This window comes from Lepisosteus oculatus, chromosome 28 (genome assembly GCF_040954835.1).
Source record: "Lepisosteus oculatus isolate fLepOcu1 chromosome 28, fLepOcu1.hap2, whole genome shotgun sequence".
Lineage (NCBI taxonomy): Eukaryota > Metazoa > Chordata > Actinopteri > Semionotiformes > Lepisosteidae > Lepisosteus > Lepisosteus oculatus.
In genome coordinates this window covers 8,071,640-8,095,206 of record NC_090723.1, presented here as the reverse complement: position 1 = coordinate 8,095,206, position 23,567 = coordinate 8,071,640, and the positions used below count along the sequence as shown (strand labels likewise).

Genomic DNA, 23,567 nt, shown 5'->3' with positions numbered 1-23,567 from the left:
TTTTCAGTCTCATTTTTCCCCAGTCACCTTTCAGTCAGAGGAAAATGGTGTGTGCAGAATAGTTTTGAGGAGTAGCATTTTGATCTGGACACTTTTTTCTTTATTTTGGTCTTTTTCCTTACAATATTTTAGCAACATGTCTGAAGTCTCAGAATGAAACAAATACTGAAATTGTCATAAATATTCAGCACAGTCAAACACCATCCCAGTCCGTAAATACAGCCATTAAAATATGTAGTGATCATAGATACATTAGCATTTGTGAAAGTGCTGTAATGTTTCAAAACAGTGTTAATGAATATTTATCACAGAGTGATTCACATCTTTCTCTGTACTTGGTGGCTGTTAGGAATGACAGTAAATGAACTGTAGATGGACATTTTTAAGCTGTTTGTGAGCTTCCGTTGGTAGTCTGAGAGATACAGATACACACTGCCTCTCAAAGGGGATGTGAATGTATTACATTCTTATAGGAGATTAGGTGATTGATGCTTGTAAAGCACGATTTCAGTCTCTTTCGAGTCTCATCCAGACTTATGTTTTGCAAATTCCGAGATGGGTTCAGTCGGAAATGGTAAATAGTAAAGCCTTTCCTATTTCTAATCATTTGTGCTTAGAAAAAGTGTGCTTCAAGCTGTGTGACAGGGTCTAATTTGATTTTGTCATATGACCTGTTTGTCATGAACCATACAATTTAGAATTAATGGGAAGCAACACAATACAATTGACGGGATATTTCCCATGCAATCCTGGCATCTTAACTTGACATTTAATGGTGATCAGGAGGATGATGCATTAAAACAATTAAAAAATAAATGATTACGTGTTTCCCCTGATCAATGGACTGGTGACTGAAGAGATTTCTTGATCTTGATGAATTCAGCTTCACCTTCATCTGTTACTCCCAGTAACAGCTCTTCTGTGTTAACTTTCCTTCTGGCTTCAATAAATCTTATTTAAAGACCCAGTGATTTAAACAAAGACTTCATTATTGACACTGGGAATGCCTGGCAACAAGAATGACTGATCTAATAGGTTTAAGCTCTCCTTCCTTGTTGGAAGCTCCTGCAGTTGCAGTCACAACCCTTGGAAAGTAACTGGAGATAAGAGCAACATCCTGCTCGTTGCTCTTAATTAAGCATGGCTTTGTTCCTTAAAAGCGCTGACAGCAAAGTCACGCAAGGTGTTACCCTACACATTCATCTCATCTTCTCTAAGACTTTTTCCTTTCCCTGTGAGCTTTTTGGCATGTACAGAAGCAGCAACTCATGAGGAATAACAGCACCCCTGAAATAAGGGTGCAACTGAAAATGTTTGTCGAGTGCGTACTGTAGGCATGAGATTTAGCTAAAATGGGCCTGTCTGAAGGACAAGACAAAATGCAAAACGCAAGATGACTACTTATGGTATACATAGATCGGGATGTTGAGAATGATACTGCTTTAGAGCAGCTGGGGTAAAAGTGACTAGGTATTACAAGACACGTGTGGACCCAGGAAACAAAACCACAGGAAAAGCTTAATGATATGAACTTTATGGCTCGTCCTGCCACTTGAGATGGGCTTTCCTAGCCTGGCTGACCCCTCTGCCACAGCCTTAGAAGATCCTGTGGGGATGTCACAGAAGATTAGTCTCAGACTGGAAAAAACCCAACAGGCAATATTGACCTTGCATTATATCAGAAGTGAACAGACACCACCTGACACGTGTTTATTTTTATCTGGTAGACATGCATTTAGCATTCAGTACATTGCATCCTTTGCATTGAGCAGATGATTTAAAAATACCACTTAAAACTTTATTTAGGCCTGTCAGTCTGGTCTGCTTAACCTCCCACCAGACCAAACTGCTTGTGCAACACTAGAGTTTTTTTTTTATAATACAGATTTACATCATTTTACAAGGATGTCAAAACAAGCACTGCACAAGGTGATGCATGAGTATCCTTTAGCCAATAGTTATATGTTACCGTCAGACACTGTAAGGAATTAGTCAAATCATTTCTTTAAATATATTTTCAGTTTAAACTCTCAGAAGCCTTATGTCACTGGCAGAGATGAGTTGCATTATCTTTCCCCAACCAAAGAGAAATAGCATTGAATAGTGTACCTTTCCCTGCAATGGGACATTACAATGAACAGTACTACTCTTGCAAGATTAGAACTTAATACTATAGATCCACTCAAGAAAGGCTTAATTAACAATTAAACTGCTTAAACAACTTAAACTGAGACTTGAAATTGAACTCCAGGGAGGTAGAGGGGCATGGATAACAAACCATGATGTTTAAAAAGTTACAGGTTTTGTATGCACCTATAGCAATTCTTCCTGAGATTTTCAATTATGCCAATACAGAATGCATTCTGTGATTGTACTGCTCTATTTTCCAGTAAGATTAGGTGTAAAATGGCTGCATGACATGACAGCTGAGCAATCAAATGACAGAAACAGTCTCTTACACACAAGGAGCTGAAGAAACAGGGCATATGAGGTGTGTGGTGTTGCTCATCTCATATGAGAAAAGAAAAAAATAATAAAGGAGGCTTTTCTTGAAGCATTAGACAAACGGTATTGTGTCGTATTGAGTTCATTTCTCACTAAGCACACAGAGAAGTGACAGAATCTGTACTGTATATAAAGATATACCTGCTTGCATTGTGATTTTAGACAGAAAACAATAATAACCTGCTACAGGAACATTTGAACAGGCACCTTACAAGTACACTCTCCAGCTTGATTTACTGTATATTTTGCTCCATTATTAAATCAGTCTAAGCCAGCTTCAAATGGCATCACATTTATAAAGGGAGATTATCTTCAACTACAATAGGTGTAAGAGCAAAACAATAATGGCAGTCTCAGACACGCAGGTACAAAGCTATGATTCATTTCTCCTTGTTTTATGATTATATTCTATCCTGTATTAAAAAAAGAGTCTATCCTCATGAAGTCATGTAAATCTGTGTTCCCTGTGACTGTGTACTCTCACATGGCATGCAACAACCCATTTGGACATGGTACATGCACATGGCTTAAAATGAAGCCAAAATAAAAATAGTACTCTTACCTGCAACCAGGTGACCTTCATGTCCAGATGCAAACAGCAAGGTGAAAGACTTGCACATATTTGTGAACGCATGTATCTCCAAGTTTGTATGTGGGTTTGGTTTGGTGAGGAGAGGAAGGAAGCACAGCAGAAGGCCAAAACCTTTGCTAAGGTCAAAGGTGACTTTTAAAGACAAAAGAAACAGTTACTAGGTGGCCACCTGTCTGATCTTTAAACACCTTGCTCCACAGCGCCATCTAGCAGTCAGGAGGGGAGCTAGTCTTGCCATCCTTATTCATACCAGTATGAAATCTATAGTCCCATGAAATAAATAATAGACATCCCAAATTAGGTTTCTGTTCATAGAGAAAATGAATTAAAAGAAAAAACAAATCTATATCCATCCATCCATTTTCTTACTGCTTCATCCAATACATTATAGGGGAGCCAGCAAGCATGAGTGCAAGGTAGGATACACCCTGGATGGGACACCAGTCCAGCACAGGACACACACTCACACCAGGGCCAATTTACCTAGAAGCCAATTAACCTACCAGTTTGTCTTTGGTATACAGTATAATGCTATTTCAAAGACGTTTTCTGTAAGCTATGTACTTTGTGAGTTTTGGGGGTGGCTTTTTGGGCATCTGAGCCTTGAAGAATTGCTTTGTTGTTAAATAGGAGGGGTTTTCAGAAGTAAAAGACTGACTCCGACTCTAGATACATCCACTTCAGTGACACAGCTCCAATGGGCAGAACTTCTGGATCCTTGGTGACAGCCTGCCCGTATTGATGCATTTAGAATTTGTTTATTCATCTACTGTGTTGTTTTTCTCTGTGGGTCTTGCGGTCCTCACCCGAGATTTTTATATTTTCCGAGAACAGTGCACTCCAAAATAAAAACAAAACAACCTTTTTAATTAGCTGCTGGGCTTGGAACTTGACTGTAGTTGGCCATCCAGCACTCCGGTTGATTTGAAGAGGAGCCCTATCAGGGATCTGAAATCCACAACACTCCTGGAACTGTGAGCTGTATGTGCAAATTGTGATATTCACACTTTAGTATAGAACTAGTTAATGTATTTGACCTTGTGGTTGCTTTACAACTAAAAAGATGCATCATTCAAAGGCAGCGTGTAATATGCATCTACAGTAACACTAGCAAAAAGCACAACTTTGTATCATGCCATTATGTCACTGTGGCTGGGCTACACTTTGGTGTCGTGCAAGAGCATTACTGTCACCTTATGTTTATGATGGTGCGTTTCTGTGTACCGTCAATATTAGCACAAACCTAAAAGTAGGAAACGGAGAAGAAATGAGAGAGAGTGCATATTGTGGGTTATCGCCAGTGATCTGTCTTGCTGGCCGTGTTCGCTTCTGCCAAAAATAGACGTGCCAAGTTCTATGTTTCCACTAGTGGGATTTAGCAACTGTCACAATGCTGTTCCTGCCTTTACACTTATTCAAAAATAACATCGATCCATTCCGGCAGCATGACCCTCACAATCCTCGAGTGCAAGGATTAAAGCCCTTTTTTTTGCCTCTGTGCTTGATCACGGTGACATCGGTCATCCAGAACAGCGTGGCCCCCAAGGCCCGGTGCTGATCGCGGGGCTCCCAAGGATGGGCAGAGCAGAGAAGGCTCTGGGCCGTACCGCGCCGCTGCCTGCCTCTCTGGGCTCGCTCTCCTGCGCCGAGGTCCTGCAATCCCCTTCTGTTCACCTCGCCGTCTGCCACAGCTGCTGCCACCAGGCATGCATGCTGTCACGACAGGAATGGGAGACACTTGCAGTGACCCCTAAAACCTTCCTTTTGCTCTGTCTATTTCCCTTTCCACTCACAAGTAAGAACCGAGTTATCTGATTAATTTGTAAAGGGGTGCTCCAAGCCTCCATAGCACGCTCTCAAAATAAATCAGGAGTGCCTTTCTCTTCCACGGTAGGTTTCACAGAAACCTCTTTTGATCTGGACATATGGCAAATGCTCGCATTAATATGCAGCTCTTTAAAATTCCATCTTGATTCTTAAAGCATGCTGTATCCTTTTAAACCGCCCTGTGGCCCCACTCTGATTTAGGTTTGGTTACAGATGCAATTGTAATGCACCAGGAGTTCGACTTACAAAGACACGGATTGCAGGAGGTGCAGCTAGCAGCTGTGTGGATGAGTAGCTGGGGGCTTCAGCCTCATAACTAGGAGGCGGTGCGTTCAAATCTCTGCTTAAATACCTTGGAGCAAGGTGCATGACCAAAATGATCCAGGAGGACGCACAAATGTATAAATGGCTAGAAATGGAAGTCGCGTACTGGAAAAAATATCAATCAGTCAAAATAAATCATAATTGAGGTGCCTTGCAGGCATATTGTAATAAATCACCTTTGCATGTACGGGAGTTATTAACCGATGTTTGGGAGGGATAACAACGACAAGTCAGTCATGCACAATTGTTCCTAAACACCACCATTAGCTCTATATATTGACTCCAGCATCGACTCTTGTTCAGCACTCCTTCACATTCGACTCCAGCATCCCTCCTGCAGCCCAACTCCACCTTGCTGATGCCCGCTCACACTGCATGGGGGGTGATCGTCCTTCTCCTATAGCCATTAGGCTACTCATTAACCAAGCAGATGAAGCCAAACCGATTTCACCAAGCAGTAATTGTCCCTAGTGAAGTAGCATCATCTCTCAATTCCCCTCACAAACATTATGTAAGGATAAAAAGAGTGTGACAGGTCTAGAGCAGTGCTCTTTCATAAAAGCCATTCCAGATCAAATACGGCATGGACCTCAGGCTTAAGAGTTTTTGTTTAATCTTAATTTGAAAATTATGGTTTAAGAACAGAAGACGCACACATCCAGCGAAATAAAGTGCCGAAAACTCAAGAGAGGTGCAGAGATTGGAAATCAGTCCCGGGAGTGTTTTTCCGACGCAGTCAAGCTTTCCCAGGAATGTCAGATGTGTCTGTCCCCCTTTACCGTCAGCTGTGTAGTGCTTTAAAGTGCCACTGAATGAAAAAAAAAACTTGTTAGTATTATATCTAAAAAAGTTCTATTTAATAATATTGAAGGGGTAAAGCGTATCGAATGCAAGTGTAATTTTCAAAAAAATTGCCCCTGATGCATTAATCAGGCTTATTTAATGCCCATTTGGTGAGCTTGATGGGAAGGCTGCCTGTGCCTAAAGATAACTGCCTCAAATTATTGCTTTTGGGCAATAAGGCTTGTCTGAAACCAGACATTAATCAAAGCCTTCAGTGTTCTGAAAGAGCATCAAGTGCTCCAGGTAACACTAGCTGTAGCTTTCTCAGGCTCAGCCTGTTTGGAGATTAGTCGATTTCTGAAGCGCCGAGCTTCCACAGTTAATCAGGACTTTTTCCAAAAAGAGTTGAGTGTTTTTCTTCTTTTGCCTTTTTTTTATCCATCCTGGCCCTGCCCGGTCTCTCGTCAGGGTCTCATTTATTGGAGTAGTGGATTAGAAATCAATAAGCTGTATGGGGGGACGTGTCTGTGTTTCTGCCACGAATGATTGAGTCATGCTCAAGGTCAGGTACAGGGAATGATGTGGTTTGCAGCCAAGTACCAGTCTGTTCTGTGCAAGCCCAGAAATATATCTTAGCAATGCTTTTTTGGAGGAAATACACTTAACTATCAAACTGGGAACCACTGGCACCCAAACGAGAGTAAGCCCATTGGCCCATATAGCCCCTTTGTTACTTAGTAGATAATTGATCCAAAGAACTATCCTTTCTTTAAAGGGGTCAGGATATTGGCTACATTAACTTTGGCTAAAGAGCTGTCCAGTAGTTGTGTAGGGAAAGGGTAAATGCTTAAGGTGTATGAAACAAGATACCCAGGCAGATGAAGTCCTACAAAGTCTTGTTACCCAGTAAGTTGACTGGTTGGCTTAAATCCCCATGACAGTCAATAAATTGCAGAGAACCAGCCAGCGTTCAATGCATAAAGAGTGTAATGACAATGTGCAATATAGACCTAAACCCCTGTCTAATTATAGTGATAGTTCTTTATTTGTATTGATCTCGGTTTAGCAGCCTCTGAAATAGCATCTAACATGTGAGCATTTGCTATTAATAATGCAATGCCACAGCACTGAGCAAACAGGTGATGTGATTAATAACCGCAGTGCAGCTTGTCACATATTAATGTAGTTCTTATTGACAATAAATTGAACATGCTGTGGGTGTTGATTGATGATGGTCTGCAGTAAATGTCACTGGCTCACCATCAACAGGAATAACAGAAGGACTGCTGCAGACCTGAGAACAATACAGGACCAGGTTCTGGAGTTTGAACTGCACTTGTTGTTAAATTAATCTGCAATATTGGTGGCTACAACTACCTGTTTATTCATCTTCACAAAGCCCAATGCATGCATTGGCACAGAGCAATGTTAACAAATAATTTATGCAATGTGATTTAAAAAAAACATAAAATCAATTCAGTCGTGCATTATCAAGAAACTGTTTTATCCTGGTGAGGTGTTATTGATCTGGAGCCGAGCCTGGAGGCACAGGGCACATCCTGTAACATCCTGGGCTGGAGGCATGAACAGAGTTATTTGTATTTGTACTGTGGGGTCATACTTTGTTAAATACAGCTCCTTGCAGACCATGAAAAGCCAACAGCTCCAAAGGGGTCGTACCATACAAAAGCGATTTGTGGTTTATCAAGACAGTCAAATCATGGTAAAACCTGGTAACATATACAAAAGCATGGTTACACATGATGCTTGTTAACGAAAATGCATGTAATCTGTACAAAAGCATGGCGAAGCTGTAGCAAAACTGGAAAAACTGAAAAAGCACTATACAGATTTGCCGTAGTAAATGTTCACAAAGGCAGTGCAATAGTTCCAAATCAGACTATCCATTTGTTTTCCAGTGACTATAAAACTAGCCAGCCTGGGCTGAAATGAAGTTCTTTTTCCGTCAGACACATACTGTATCTGTTTTGGGTTGAAAAATTATTGCATGTACTTTATGCAGGGCTAAGCTCCAGGGAAACAGCCTTTGTTTCTGTAACAGATATAGAAACATTAATACATCTCTGCATTAGCCAGTGAACTATTTTTATATCTTTTCTCTATGCTGAGAAAGCAAAGCTGGTGCAACAAATGAGAGCCTATAATAAGAATCTGGAGGGCACCTGAAAACGTCTGTTACCATCAATCAAGCATGCTGCGTTTGTTGTAGAATTAAAAAAAACATTTTATAATTGCTTTTTCAAAGGAGGGGGAGGTAAATTATTCCATCACGGACTGACACCCCTACTGGGGTAGAGTCCTGATTCCAGGAGTGGCTCTGTGCTGTCAAGAACAGGAGACTTCCTGATAATGGATGAATGGATGGGTTCTGAGATGTTTTTTTATCACCTCATGTACAGTGAAGCCTTTTGAAAATAAAATCTATGAAAAATCCACTTTCTGTAAAACCTAGCGCCTTAGAACGACTGTTGCATCACGTGGCCTACATATGTAATTTGTTTCCCTGTAAGGGGCAGGTGGATTTTAAAGAAGGGTGTGACAGCTGTCAGAATTGATGTAATGTATACGTGGGTTCAATGCCATGGCAGAATAAAACGAGCACCCGTACCATATACCATACAGTATGTATCACAGGGCATCTCCTGTATTTTAGCGTTTTGCACAGTTTGCTTACAGAATATTTGGTTGTATTCTGAGACACAATCACACCCGCCTTCTGTCTTTTGCAGATAATGTCTACAGAGAATGCCTATCGAACGGGACCTGGGCCATGAAGGGTAATTACTCCCAGTGCCAGGAGATACTAAACGAGGAGGTAAAGTATAAACACCCAGACAAACTGCACCCAGCTCACACAATTCCATCCCCCAGACGGCCTGATTTTCTGCTTTGGTACAATTTTCCCTGTCAGTTTTGAAGGCCCAGTTCTCCCTCTACACAAACACAAGTTTTGGACAGGCATTGCAATCAGTAATGAGCAGGGGGGAAATGATCAAAATGATATATGACAGTCAGCGTTTGACATTCACCCTTAAGTGGTTCAAACCTAGCAGGCAACAGTATATCAGTATATCAACATACTGTAGATCTGGAAAAGGTGAATTTAACCCATCATGATTTTTTCAAATGTTTTGAAAGTTTCTTGTTTTATGTTTAGGGGGAGGGGGGGAGTTTTATTTAAAATTGTGTCGTTCTGTCACTTCTGTAAGTTTGGAAGAAAAACAAACTTCTTTCTCAAAAAGAAATGCCACTGGTTAGACTGTGGCCGAATTAATTTACAGAGACGGACTTCATCAGTAGTTCCAAAACTGTCCCCTTTCACACTGAGCAATTGTTGCGAGCTTTTGGAGAATTGGCTTTTGTTCCTCAACGCTAAGTGAAGGAGGTTTGTTTTTTCCCCTGGCATTGTTTTTTTTTTAATGTGTCAGTTTCTGAGTTGTCACTCCTGTTCTTTTTGACAGAATTCAGATATAAGCCTCTAGAGTTTCAACCTAAAAGCCTGATGCACTAATCGGATCTCTGCTCAAGCAAAACCAAAGGTGTTAATGCAGTGGTTCTGCTCTTCCAATCATAACTGAAGCCTTCCATCCCTCTGTGTCTGAAAAACGGGTTGCAAGCAGCACCCATTTTCACAAACAAGCTTGTCTAAAGATGTGCCAGATACACTTACCTTCTAAATGTCTGATACAATATTTTGTTTTTGACTACATTTTTGTTCATCGAGGACCGGGACAGCTTTTTGGTTGCATCTGCTCTTATCCTGACGATGTGCCTTGTTTTGCATTACAAAAATATGGCATCCTGAGTGGAAACACTCAATGAGAGTTCAGGATGAGCCCTGTAGTCCAGACACCACTTATTCATTTTGGGTTGTGTCATTAGCTGACTGTAATAATTCCTCAAAAAGTGACACAAGTTTGCAAGGGCTTCCAGAGTGGTTTAACCTTGAATAGTCTAGGGTACCTCTGTCCCCACACACTGGTGACTGTGTGACTCAACAAGGGTCTGTAAGCTGACAGTGTTGTCAGTGAGAGTAGCGTCACTGTCAGTACCAACAGAGAGGACAGCAGTTTAAAACCTAACAGATAGCAGCTAAAAAAAGGATCCTCCCTTCTTCCTTTGAGTTTTGTTGTGTTTTCTTCTGTTGCTTGTGTTTTTTTTTTAAAAGTGCTCTTTCCCAAACAAAGGTCTTGGCAATTAGTTCACAATGATGTGGTTAATATATTTCATTTTTTTCTGGCTTTATAAGGCCATATCAATAAGTTAGATGCTGTGTATAAATTAGTTTTGTGGAGTGACCAGAGTATCATGTTGCACGTCTGGTGTACATACTGAGGCCATGCTCTAAGTTCTTCACATGGGAATCACGTGTGTTTACTGGAACAAAATAAACAGAGTGTCTGTGCAAGAGCTCTCAGTATTACAGGTTTCAATTAAATAGTTAATTGCAATCACCAAGGTCACAATGGTTACATATACACATGATTAAATATACAGTACACATATTAAGCTCAATTGCAATTTCTGTTTAAGAACATCTTTAATATTTTTTTAATATTTAACTTACTGTGGCATATAAAAAAATTACAAAAATCAATATAGTGTATATATATACAAACTCGGTTGGACATTGAAGTAGCATTGAAATGAGTTTTCTAAAATTTATAATAATGTGTTCAGGATTGTGATGTGTATATGGAGAGGTGGTTTTATATTCATGTAAGTGTGCTCTGTGATGGAAAAGACTGAGAAACACTGATCTAGAGGGAACAAATGTCTTATTTGTGAGCTTTCCTACATTGCAATGAGGTGACAAGAGTATTTGAGATGGGAACTGCAAATTGCACATGACACTGGAAACTGGAAGCAATAACTCCTATTGTTCTTACCTCTCCAGCCATTATCTTTATTTTATTACTCATCATTAAATTTTCAAATGGCTCCGTTTGCTGCAGAAATGAAACTGAGCTGTGGAACTGGAAGGCCAGGTAATACTTCAGAAAATCTCAGAAGGTATTTCACCCTCTCCAGGCCACAGCTGCTGCAGGATGCCTGCACACATTGCCATCTGTTTCTAAAAAAAATGAGACAAATTAATATCTCTGTTCCCGCAGCTGGGTCTGCACACAATGGGACATTAATTGTTTGGCGGGTGTAAGCCGACATGGCAAAATATAATTCTTTAGGCAGAACATTTATAATCCCCCCACTTTCTGGGAAATGGCAAGAAAGCTCGCCTCTCATGAAGTAAAGGCACACAGGAAGTGGTCGAGAAAAGATAGCGATGTATCAGCTATGAAGGGTCTTGGCAAGAAATACAAAGCAGACGCGAGCTGCAGAAGGGTTTTGTACAATCTAGAAAAGTAGAAGTATTCTCATTATTAACTGATTTGACTGGAGCAGACTGAGTGATGCACGTTGCACAAGAGTGCAACAGCAGTGCTCCACCTGAGCACTGAAGCCTACAATCTTCAAAATACGGGTCTCGACCCCTGACCACTACTCCCTTCGTCGGAGACTCTGAAGGGGATATTAGACAAAAATCTGACCCTTTACAAATGTATTAATCTACTAAGCTATTAATAACAGCTTTATGTCAGGGGATGTTCTACGAGTGCACCATTTTGGCCTTCCTGTGATGACAGTTTTTCAGTTTGTGACTGGAGATTGGGGTGAAGTTTTGTTTTAGTCCACACCATTGCAATACAATCGACAAATAATTGATTGATCGGATGTCAATATCCAAGTTACCAATTATAAAACCTAATGGGAGCCTGTGCAATACACAGGCTGTAAAGGTACATTTGAACCTGCAAATACTGAAATACTAAAGGAATAGTTTCAGACCGATTTGTACTATAGAAGATGTCATTAACATGCACTGTGTTAGACAAGGAATTCCGTCAATATTGGATAATTCTTTATCAATATTGGATATTCGTTTCTGTCATTATTGGGACAATGTAGAGAAGCAATAGAAAACCAAACAGAATGCTTGGTTATATACAGTAGCAAGAGGTGGGCAATTTAACAACACACCTGTATGACATCTTTTAGAAGAGTTCAGTTTTCATCTCCAATTCAGAAAACGAATGTAGAAGCTTTACAGTTTACAAAAGAACAAGAGGATTTAACAGGTGCATCCTGAAAATAAGAGGTAATCAGAAAAATTCAATTTTATTTTAGTCTAAGTAAAGCTCTAAATCTGACTGTTGAATATGCTTCCTACTTGAATCAAAACATAAGTGGCAGAAAAAGGACCTATTTGTACATCCAGTCCTTCAGTTATTGCTTTCTATTTCCATTTACAATTCAGAGGGGGAAAATACTATTCCTAATTTCTTCAAGACTCTCCGTTTGCTTCAATCAATTTCAGTTCCAAATAAAAGAGAGATGGTTAGTCTGCATTGGAGCAGACAGAGGAGTCTGATTGTGTTTCAGCGCCAGTGGCCTGAGATACATTCAGCACTGCGCTGTTATTTGACCTAAAGGGTCATCCTGTTCTACAGTTCTGAGAAAGGCACTCAATTATATTCTCATAAAACACCACTCTCTCAGATGAATATGATATCTGTAAAAAATCAATTTAATAGACTTAATGGAATGATATAATCAAGCAAACTTATGTAAAGCTCAATGTGATGAGAATATGATCCAGTTCTCCAAAATGTAATTTAGTTCTTTAATAGAAGCAGCTCTGTAAAACATTCTGGTAAAAGTCCTCTCTGTAAAAGATATAAGCATATTATGGATTCCATATAACTGAGTTTATTTTCTGAGGCATTGCAGTGTAATGTCTGCGTATGTATTCATTCAGTTATTCACTCCAACAACTGAACAGTGGTTCATTTATGGAAGTTCTTGCATTTTGTTCTACAGTTAAAAGTAATTAGCACTCTTTGTGTACCAACACAGGGAAGAGGACCCCATGCCAGCTGTTAGAGATTATGTCACTTCCTGCCTGGGTCCATATGAAGGGCTGGTACATTTACCATTCGTAATCATTAGAGAGATATTTGAGACTTCACTTCCTGTTTAAGTCTGTCTGAAAGTACCAAACTTTGATGTAACTGTCAGAGTGAATAATATTATGTAAATCAAGACTAGCAGCTCATAAACCAGAGGTAACCTTTTTAATGATACCACATAAACATCAGAGGCTTAATCACTGCCATTTGAAACCCTTTTCCTTTTGTCCCCAGCTTAGTGTCGAAGTTATTTATGACATAATTTATGGTGAGATTCTTTGAATTTTCTATCCTAGTGTATCCTTCGCTGTACAGGGTGTACCATAGTAAACACCTTCTATATTCTCGGTGGGGTATTAAAGTTCTTCACATTCTGATAAGACAATCAATCTAATTCATAGCTAAATACACACGAATGGTGTGTATGCTTAAATGGATCCCTGAAAGTAGATCATGTATGTTAAAATAGTCTATAAATGTACAATTCTCAGTTTCTGACAAGGGGAAAAGCTTACATCCCCTTAGGCTTAACACCTACTGCTTCACAGGTACTAGAATTAGAATATATAAACTGTGTAAGTCTATTTTCAGTGTATTGTATATACAGTATGTACTCCATAGAAAGGCCAGATGTAGAAGGAATGATGGGATTGAGGTGACATGCAATGTGACAGCCAGTTTGTGTTGCAAGCAGAGGAAGTGAGTCAGAGTCCTACCTCGAGGTTATTTCTTAATTAGAGGAGCACAGAAGAATTTTGGAAAACTGACACCAGAGACCAGAGATGGTCACAGCTGACGGTTTCTCGAACACAGGAGCGACTTGACAATCCCCGGATTTATAGAGGAGATGATTACCCTAGAAACCCAAGCCAAGTCTCACATGTTCAATTAAAAAGTTAAAGGTTATTTAAAAAAAACACAACCCACAGAATTAATTTCAACCATCTGAGGACAGGAAACTGGCCATGACTCCATAAATCCTTGCTAGAATTGCACATCAGTGACGGTGGGTGTTAATTTTTAGTTCTTTGTGCAGAAAAAGTAGATTGGATTTCTTTATCGAGCGCTGTTACCTGAGAAACAGAAGTGTGCATCGCAGGCAGTTCTAGTGTGGAGTCACTGCGACCCTATCCAATAGAAACAGGCAGGGAGAATGGGGAACTGAGTGTTTAACAAGCACTGAACCCACTTGTAATGGGAAAGAGAGATGTCAAAAGTTATCATAATTACCCCATTGGGGTGACATTGTGCTACTAAGGGAGAAGTTCCAGTCGGTTAGGGGAAAATAGATTTCCATCCTCTCTGTGGGCTTTACCGACCTCCACGCTAACAGCGAATCCAAGAGGAGCTGAAGCTTATTTTCTGACCTACTTTTCCTCAGGAGTCCTGTTTGTCTTCACACTGCATTGCAGGAATGAAACAGCCCCAGTGCCCACTTCGCAGTTCTGTACATGAAAAAGCACTTCACGCTGCGAAGCATTTTGCTAGATCCTGGCTCTTCTGGGGATGAAATTCACAATGTGTGCAACTCAGTTACACGTAGGTGTGAGCACTTAAATTTCTGTAAAAATTGTGTCACAAACAAAAGCACACAGGCAGCCTGAGCTTTATCGAAGCTTCATGTGCAATTATCATGACTACAGCATACTGGTCAAAAGATTTAAGTTACATGCTGTACTCCAGGAAAAAGATATCCTACAAGCTTCAGCACAGACACACTTCTCACTTAATCAATCTTTGTAGGGCGTGAAGTTGGATTCAGGATTCAAACTTCTGTCACAAACTTGCCTCTGAAAAAATCAATTGATTTACACTGAGACTTGTTACACATGCAGCTGAATTTTGTCCAGAAAGAGAAATTGCAGACAGAGTAAATTCCTTGGCAAACAGTACAGCCAGTTGGAAATACAGTAGCCATTCAGAAACAACTGAAGAACTTGGTTCCACTACTAGATTAGCAGGGCTTAATGACTAGCAGGCCAGAACTGTGCTTCTCATTTGGGAACAAACTTACAGGGAAAATGGAAATATTCCTCCTGTCCCCCTTTTTTTAAGAAAGCCTCTAGTAGTTTGAATGGCAAGGCTCAGTCATCTCTAGAAAACAATAGAAAACAAAAGAACTAACTGAAGGAAACAGCCCGAGGTACCCTGGATCTCTTTGCTACGTCGAATGTCATTGAAACAGGCCTTAAGTGCCTGTGACAATCCAGGCTTTCCAAAGATGGCTGGTGGAACTGAAGTCAGTATATCTGCAAGGTCGCTGTAGGAAGATATACTCGAACCTCCAAAGGGCATAACTAATAACAGGCTTGGACAACTTTATTGTCTTCCCAGGATATAAGCACTTTGAGTCTACCTCAAGGCTCAGTGCAGGAGTACATCCTGAAGATATTTTTGATATGATGCCCTGGTGGGCAAATTTACAAAGAGGTCAGGATACAGCGGTCTCAGAATGTATCCGATTTCAACTTCCTCACAGTCGGGCTATTTTTGCTCGTAGTTATTGTGCCACAAATGTTGTGATTTCTTCACTGCTGTATGACAAGAATTGTTTCCAGCTGGAGGACTCTTAAAACTCCCAGCTAGAGTAAGTGTTTGTTTCTGAAGTGAGGGTTTCTCTAGTGAGGTAAAGGACCCTTAGGCGGTCAGAGCTTTACTAAAACAGCATCAAGAGCACCTAGTTCTTGATGTTTTTACACACACTCCGTCCTCATCATTGAGATTGTAAGAGATTCTGTTCTTTCAACCAGGGCTACAGAACATTAGGTACAGATGCCGTTAGGAAGAATGAGTTACATGGCTTCCTGATGTCAAGTAATTGGTGCCCCTGATGCAACAAATACATCACTGATATGGACTAAACAAAATGTACATTCTGGACCATGTGGCTCGGTTCTCCGTCATTGCACAGGGGTCGCATTTAGCAATGTGGAAACATATCAGTTTCGACAGACATGGCCACTCACACAGAGGCAAACTAAGATCCTTCGGCACTGCATTGTTGGAACCCAGATTAATTCCAGAGTGGTTGTTAAACATTCATAGATGCCTCACAGAAAGGCAATCAAAACATCCGATGTTTTGGATGCTGTTTCTGTGACAAAAGGTTAAGGATGATGTCACACGGTCATTACCCCTCCGCTAATATGTGCTGGCAAGTGTGGAGACAGTACAGTATGTAAACTGATGCTCTGACGCAGACGGCAGTGAAGATGGTGTTTACTGAACTGAAGAGCTGTGTTGTTGAACATGTGTCCCACAGCCTTTCTACAGAAATCCAGCCATGTGACAGATTACGTAGGAGAGAAAGTAAAATCCAATCAGAGAAAAAGCCGAATGGATTGCTTGGTCCAGTGGCTTGTTTTCCCTATTAATTCCCTCCTTTTTTTGCTTCCCGCTTAAACATTCAAAACATACACTATATAAGCTAAAACGATCACAGCAAGAGTGGAAATGATGAGAAACCAAGCAAGATCACACAGCAGAGAGGTGCTACAGAGAAGTGCTTGGACCAGGACTGTTTCTGAATGTCTGACTTTAAGGAGGTCCAATGAATTGTGTGGAATTCATGCAGACTGGAATCAGACCCTAGGTTCTTGCCCTTGTTAAAATACTGTACTTGCTTTTAAGAATGTTATTTTTGTGAGGGGAACACATAGAGGTCAATACTCTGCAATGTTAACTGAGAAAGTCAACTACATCTTTAGCAGTAGAGCCTAATGATGCGCGAGAAATAAGCGAGAGGTAGTGCTGAATTATGCACAGAATGCTTAAAGTTACAGCTAAGTGGGGGGGGAAAATTCTGCTGTCAAATTAAATTAAACATCTTCCAAATCCCAGACATTGTTAAAAAAAGACTCTACACCCTTCCCTTCTTCTACATAGTGTTCCCTGAGCAGATCTTGAGTGAGTCTATGGGTACACAGAGAATCTGCATGAACCCCCCAGAAACTTACAACAAAGTATTTTCAGCTGCAACCCTGTCAGTCGCTGAGGCATGGTTTTTTCAGGACCTTAAGAGCTGCCAGACACCCAGAGGCTGTGGTGCTGTAGCAAGTGATCTTTTTTAAGACATGGGCCTCGGGAAAAGAAATGCAGCCATCGGGGACAAAACCAGTGCTTTTTATTTGCAGTATGAGGAATCAATGCAAAGCCACCACAAAACAAAAGCCTAAGGTCCTCTTTGAGCATCTTCCAAAGTCACTGACTCCAAAACTTCACAGATTCTATCCTGTACAGTCCATGCTGAGTATCTCCCTTCTCTCTCTGGTGAGATTGCACAACCGAAGATCTGCCCTCAAAACAACAACTTTCTGCTTCCTGGTTTTTAAGTCATCACCTGACCAGTTGTCGTCTCCCCAACGTATCAGGTGATGGCAGCTCTTTCAACGTGGCATTCAGGGGAATGTGATTCGGACATGATTCTCCATCTTTCTGGACCTACTTCTTTCGTACTCACCGAATGTATATTTACTTTACTTCATGGCTTTGGCCATAAAAATGAATGAAGCCATCTATTCAGACAATTCACATCCCTACAAATGCTTTATTCCTTCCGGTTCTGTTTAATAGCATTCAAGCTCCATTCAAACCTTTAAACTGGATCAAATTGAGTGGAGTTAGGCGTACTGATTCCTCACAGAAAAGTTAACAAAATGACTAAGCAAAATGTCACAAACGAGAGAAAGAAATGTAGCCCAAGTGGTTAAATTTCTCATAGTCCTATTGTATTGTATTAGTTGTACAGGGAACAATCTCACCCTCCCCCCCCAACTCATTATTGGAAATCCTCTTTAACTCCCATAAAAAAATGGTACTCAATCTATTTAGAGCAGCCAATCAAGCATAATATTTATGTTTCTGGGATTTGGGTGGAAACTAGGGCGACACGCAAGCTCCACACAGACAGGTGCTCCAGTCCAGAATCATACCTGGGAGCTGGAGCAGTGAGGCAGCAGAACAAAGTGATCATTCTGTCAATCTGCCCTGCCTCCACGCTGCCCAGCTTACCAGCCGCCTCGTCTTTGTTGTCTTTTCAGAAAAAGAGCAAGCTGCACTACCACATTGCGGTGATTGTCAACTACCTGGGACACTGCATCTCACTAGGAGCTCTGCTGGCAGCGTTTGTGCTTTTCATGCGGCTAAGGTAAGTCTCATTCTCCAGTATTTCTGCCTTCCTAATTTGATCAGACCAGACCTCCTTCCTCAGAATGCTTTCGATTCACAGCGAGTGGCTGTGTGCGCCCTCCGTAACGGCATCTGACAGCTGAATGGCAGTTTCAGGCGAGGTGTTGTCAGAGAGCTGCTGAGACTTTTTTTTAGACTCCCATGGAGGTTGAGAAGTTGAAAAAAGGTTGGATCATGGTGATGGGGAGAGGGAAGGAGGGGGGTTGGCTGATGATTCTCTAAAAGCTTTCCTGCTTCTGCATTGGGCTAGCCACTCAAAAGCGATAGGGATTTTTTGATGCATGAATGATTCCGCTGTATGATATGGCTGAGCTGTCTCTGTACAGTCAAAGTGTGTCACGTGAATGACATCAGCATGCTCGGTGATGGTATGGAAATGTGGACAGCTACACGGGTGAAGAATCCTGATGTTCTTCTGCACCCCAGTTTAAATATCTGACACTCAATATATTATAAGCGTGTCCCTTTTTACGGAATATTGCCTGTTTTACGATGTACCCAGACTTACCCTCTCTTGTCCCAGTCAAATGCTGAGAAACCAGTCCACTGCTTTGTTTTCTCCAGATCAGATTACTATAGACTTCAGTGCAGTCAAAATTCAGATGCTACAATTTTAATCATATACTATAAGCACATCACTCCTGTTTGAGCCTCCCTGCACTGGCTTCCTGTGACATTTAGGACTATTTTCAAAATCCTTCTCCCAGCTTTGAAAGCTCTACATATTCTGGCTTCTTGCTGCCTGAAAGACTTGCTGAGCCATAACAGAACACCCTGACAGCACAGCTTGTTGGAGTCTGGTTTGCTATGTGTTCTCATGAAAAAGTGCCATAATGTGGATGAACAGATCTTGAATATTTAGGTGCCCAAACTTTGCAATGCTCAGCCTGAGACTACTAGTCTTGTTTTTTTTAAATAAGATTTCCTGGTTTTTAATATAACTGTGCATACAGTACTTGTTTTCTTGTCTATGTTTATCTGTGTTATCATGGATTAATTGTGGTTTCTTTGTTCTACTAATTGGAAAGCTCTAAATTACCAACATTAAATGCATAATATAAAATACATATACAATTCAATTATTATGATCGCCTGTTTACACAACCCCTAATTCACTGAAAACTATTTTTTATGACAAGTAAACCTGGGTAGAAACTTATTTTTAAACAAGCTCATTGGACAATGTCCAATGTTGGAAATCTATAAACATCATGGAGCAAATATTGACTTTGACTTTGTGTTTCTTTATACAGGTCTTTATAAAATTAATTTAAAACAACTTGTCATGTGTAATCTTTATTTTAAGAAAGTCTGATGAGTATTCCCAAGGGCAACGTTTTAGACTATTAAGGAAAAACATGTATTTCAGAAACCTTTCTGTCAGATCCAAAAATCTGCTTGTAATTTTACAGTTTGATTTTAATTTAGTAGGTGCCTCCTGCAAAAGAATTGGTTTCCGTAACAATTCAGCCTTGTAGGTTAAAAGCAAGATTAAGAGAGCCATTGTGCATCAGCATAGTGGAGAATTAAGATGCAAAGATAGCAAATAAACAAAAGTTACACTCAGCGATTGCTGTTTTTTCTTTTAATTATTTATTCCCAACAATTCACTTATTTGCCTAATGATGATCTGCATTGACATTTCAGGATGGGAAAATAACATTTATTGTTAAAGCTCAAATGTTCACACTTCATATTAAAATTAACTCCTAGCGAATTCTCAAGTTCGTGCAGTGTTAGAAAAAAAGCTAAACATATAGATTTTTTATAGAGAATTAAAAATCCAACTTTGGTCATTCTTGGTTTTAGGCTTTTTTTGTTTTACAAATAAATATGTGTGAAACCTCCGCTGTCTGATTTGTAATATGAATCACTGGCCCACTGCTTAGTGCTTCTCATTTCAGTTAGACACTAAACCTCCTCTGGAATCATGTACAGTAAGTGACTTAATGTCACAACGTATAAGCACGTAAATTGATTTTCGCAGCTGCTGACAAGGAAAACGCATTCTCTAGCTAATCGAATATAGATACAAATTACAGTCACTTGACTGGGCAGTATGAGATTGTTTCATAGATGGCTTTTCATAGTGTGGTAAGCTTTTCAAGGACACCTGGCTACCACCCCACTGCCATAAAAAATTATTGTCACAAACAGCTGTTGTCTATTTAAGATATGTGTTTGAAAGCCTATGACAGTAAAGTACAGTACTTAACATAACTAACAGTGACTTGAGGAGATTGTGCTGCTATATTGGAAAGCACATTAGCTTTCATCTTATACAATAGGTCTTGTGGCTCTCATTTTCTCTATCACATCTCAATCCCATTAAAACATGGAAGAGCAGAGTTTGTGAATGGCTGTACGTCTTTCAGAAAGGTCAGACCAAATTAGGCTTTCTTTTCTACCTTTAACAGAGTTTACTGGGTCGCCTATGAGCAGGAGTACAGCAGGATGAATCAAATCTCTTTTTAAACCATTGTAAAGCACAGGAAGGTCGTGTTATGAAGCACTAAACCAACCCTGAGAACCACAGGAAAAACAAAGTGAAGCCAGGTGACCAGTGAAACACTGCTGAGCAGACATACCAGGGCATGGTAGGATTGATCCCAACACGACACATCTTGAGATGTAGGAACCGAATATGCTAAAAAGTAATTTACCGTAGAAAAACTGAAGCGTATATAGCTGAAACACGTCTCACACACTATGACAAAAAGGAACACAGCCTAGTCTGGACGGCCTGGTTGAAACCTTCTAGCAGGTTAAATCACGGGCATCTGAAATTCCTAATAACCTGGAATTCTAATCCAGCAGGTTAAATCACGGGTATCCGAAATTCCTAATCACCAGAAATTCCTGTGTAACAGGGCTCTGTAGGTATGGGTGGAGTATAAATCCTTGAGCTGGAAGGCATTGGAAACTGGGATGCAAGGCCAGTTTTCTGGCCTGTTGGGTTTGGTCTTCTGCCTGTTTGCCGTGTGGCTTTAGGGCCCTGGGAGGTACCTGAGAGAAGACAGCCCAGCATCTGTACATACTCGAGTCATCAGCGAAAAGGATTACACAGCCTGCTGCTGTCAGCCTTAGAGGTCTTTGCTTGGGTGTAAAACACCAAGTAAGATTAAAAAAGAACTCTTAACACACCCTCTCATCACTTCATTCAAATCGTTAAATAGGAATAGGCAGGAATGTGTTTTAGTACAATAGGTTTCCCTTTTGAGGTTATGAAGGCTAGAAAACAACTTTCCGTATATTAAACCTTGTGAAATAATGGACCTTGCACTCACTTCCCAATTGACGACTTTAATAAGACACTCCTTCATTATCAATGGGTTACAAATTAGTAGATTAGTCAATGGCCCTTTGACTGATAAACACAAGGGGCTCCACCACTGTTATATACTGTACGTTAAAAAATGAATTAATGCTAATCGTTATAACTGCCCCGAGAGGGGTGTATGTATATGTGAGTCAGAGAATTTAACACGACCTGTTTAAATAATAGGGTTTAAATAAACTGTGGAAGTGCATTTAAACCTCAGAACAAGAGGTCCTTCTTTACACAAAGAGTTGTGGGAGTCCTGGCTGTTTTCATCCTGGCATTGTGGCTACATGAGGTCCTTTGATCACTTAGCCCCCAAGAGCTGTTGACCTTTCTTATGCTCTGTGTTTTAAATCACCTTTGTATCTCATGTTTAAACAACCCAACAAGAGGTGCCGTTCACTCTGCTCTGCACTTTAGTGGCACAATTTCATCAGGGCACTCACAGAGCAGAGTGTTGTGGAAAGTAAATGGAATGGATATTAAAAAGCACAAGAAAGAGACATACAGTATATTACAGTAATAAGAACAGCCAAGAACTTTATCTAAGGATAATCTGCTACCGGAACTACTGTGACAGGACATTCCATTGAACTGTACTTTAAGTCGAGGAACCTCCTGAAAGACTGATGCTTGCGAGTTGTTTTTGAGGTTGTTTTTTTTAGCTGTGGGCTGTTGGGCCCTACTCCAAACAATGCAGTCTTCCATGACATCACCACTTCCTTTCCTTGAACTGTATCTCGTGGGCAGGACTATCACAAACTGCGTTCCTAGAAGCTAATATGAGGGCGCGTTAGACAGACAGGTGTGGCATGCAGAGAAAGCTCATAAAAATGTCATTCAGAAGCAGCTGCTTGTATAGTCACCACCTAAAACACCGCACCCCAGCATCGTTTTCAAGCTTTCCTACAAGCAATTCAAGTCTTACAGTATTGCTTAATCACCTTATCCCGTCTGTCCCACTTCTTATCCGGCAAGCTTACACAGGAAATATCTGGGCAAGAAATCCTCTTCGTGTACAAGGCAAATGACAAAAGTCTCAAATGCCATTTCGCGTGTTGTAATCATTTTGTCTGGGACTTTATAAGCTTCTTTGCAGGCATTAACCTTTCTGGGAAAACACAGGGCATAGATAGGATCCCTAGTTTTCCTTGCAGCCTGACAGCTGTGGTCCTGTTTTTATCATATTTGTGCTGGTGTTGCTTGTGTGGACTTGTTCTGTGGAGTGTAAGCTAAGTTCTGTCACACTTAATTTACCCATGCAAAAAGAAAAGCAAAAAAAGCATTTCAAATGCATTCTCTGCAGGCAGTTTGGGCCTTATTTAGAGAGCTGTTTTCCACGGCACACTGCATTGCAATGTGCCTTAATCAGGTTTAGAAACTGAAGAATAAGGGCGCTTCACCCTAGGACCACAAAATACCATTTAACAACATTCCCTGTAATGTGAAACTAAAGAGAAGCCAATATTTTTGTGCGTTTATTTCCTTCTTAGGTCTTTATAATAAAAGACACATCAGATTTATCTTCAGTGTAATACTTTATACACAAACAGAGACCTTTTGAGAAGGATTATATTACAATTCTGCGCATTTACCCTGATAATGATTTTCTGTGGTTCTGTGATACTCCCATACATACAGAATTGTTGCATATGTTGACTTTCATGGAATGTTTAAGGGAGCTCCAGTTAAAGCAAATATTGGTAAGGGGGATTAAAGATAAGTATTTAATCTACGTTTCATGAAAGCCCCCAATAACATTTACTGCTGCTATTGTACTTAGTCTTTTTTCCTGCAGTGTTACACATCTGCATTCCACTTGTCGACATGTTGCTTTATCACTTTATTCAAACATCTCATTGGTGATTCAGCGGTACCTTTCAGGCATAAATGACTATTCACTGTCTGTGCTTCAACACCGAAACCACCACCACAACAAAAAAAACAACGTAGTCTGTATTTTCAGTTTGCTGGCAATCATGACATGGATATACAAACACCCAATAAGATTCATGGTTGGTACAGGTCGGCTGCAACC

At 40.4% G+C, this 23,567-nt stretch overlaps 1 protein-coding gene across 2 annotated transcripts in view; it reads left to right on the top strand.

Moving 5' to 3' along the window:
* The window catches only part of crhr1 (corticotropin releasing hormone receptor 1), an 89,106-nt gene that overhangs the window by 45,453 nt on the left and 20,086 nt on the right, over window positions 1-23,567 (top strand). For both annotated transcript variants that reach the window (XM_015362236.2, XM_015362237.2), the window contains exons 5-6: window positions 8,782-8,867; window positions 18,060-18,166. In XM_015362236.2, coding sequence (XP_015217722.1) covers window positions 8,782-8,867; window positions 18,060-18,166 — 193 coding nt within the window. The remainder of the gene's footprint in view (window positions 1-8,781; window positions 8,868-18,059; window positions 18,167-23,567) is intronic.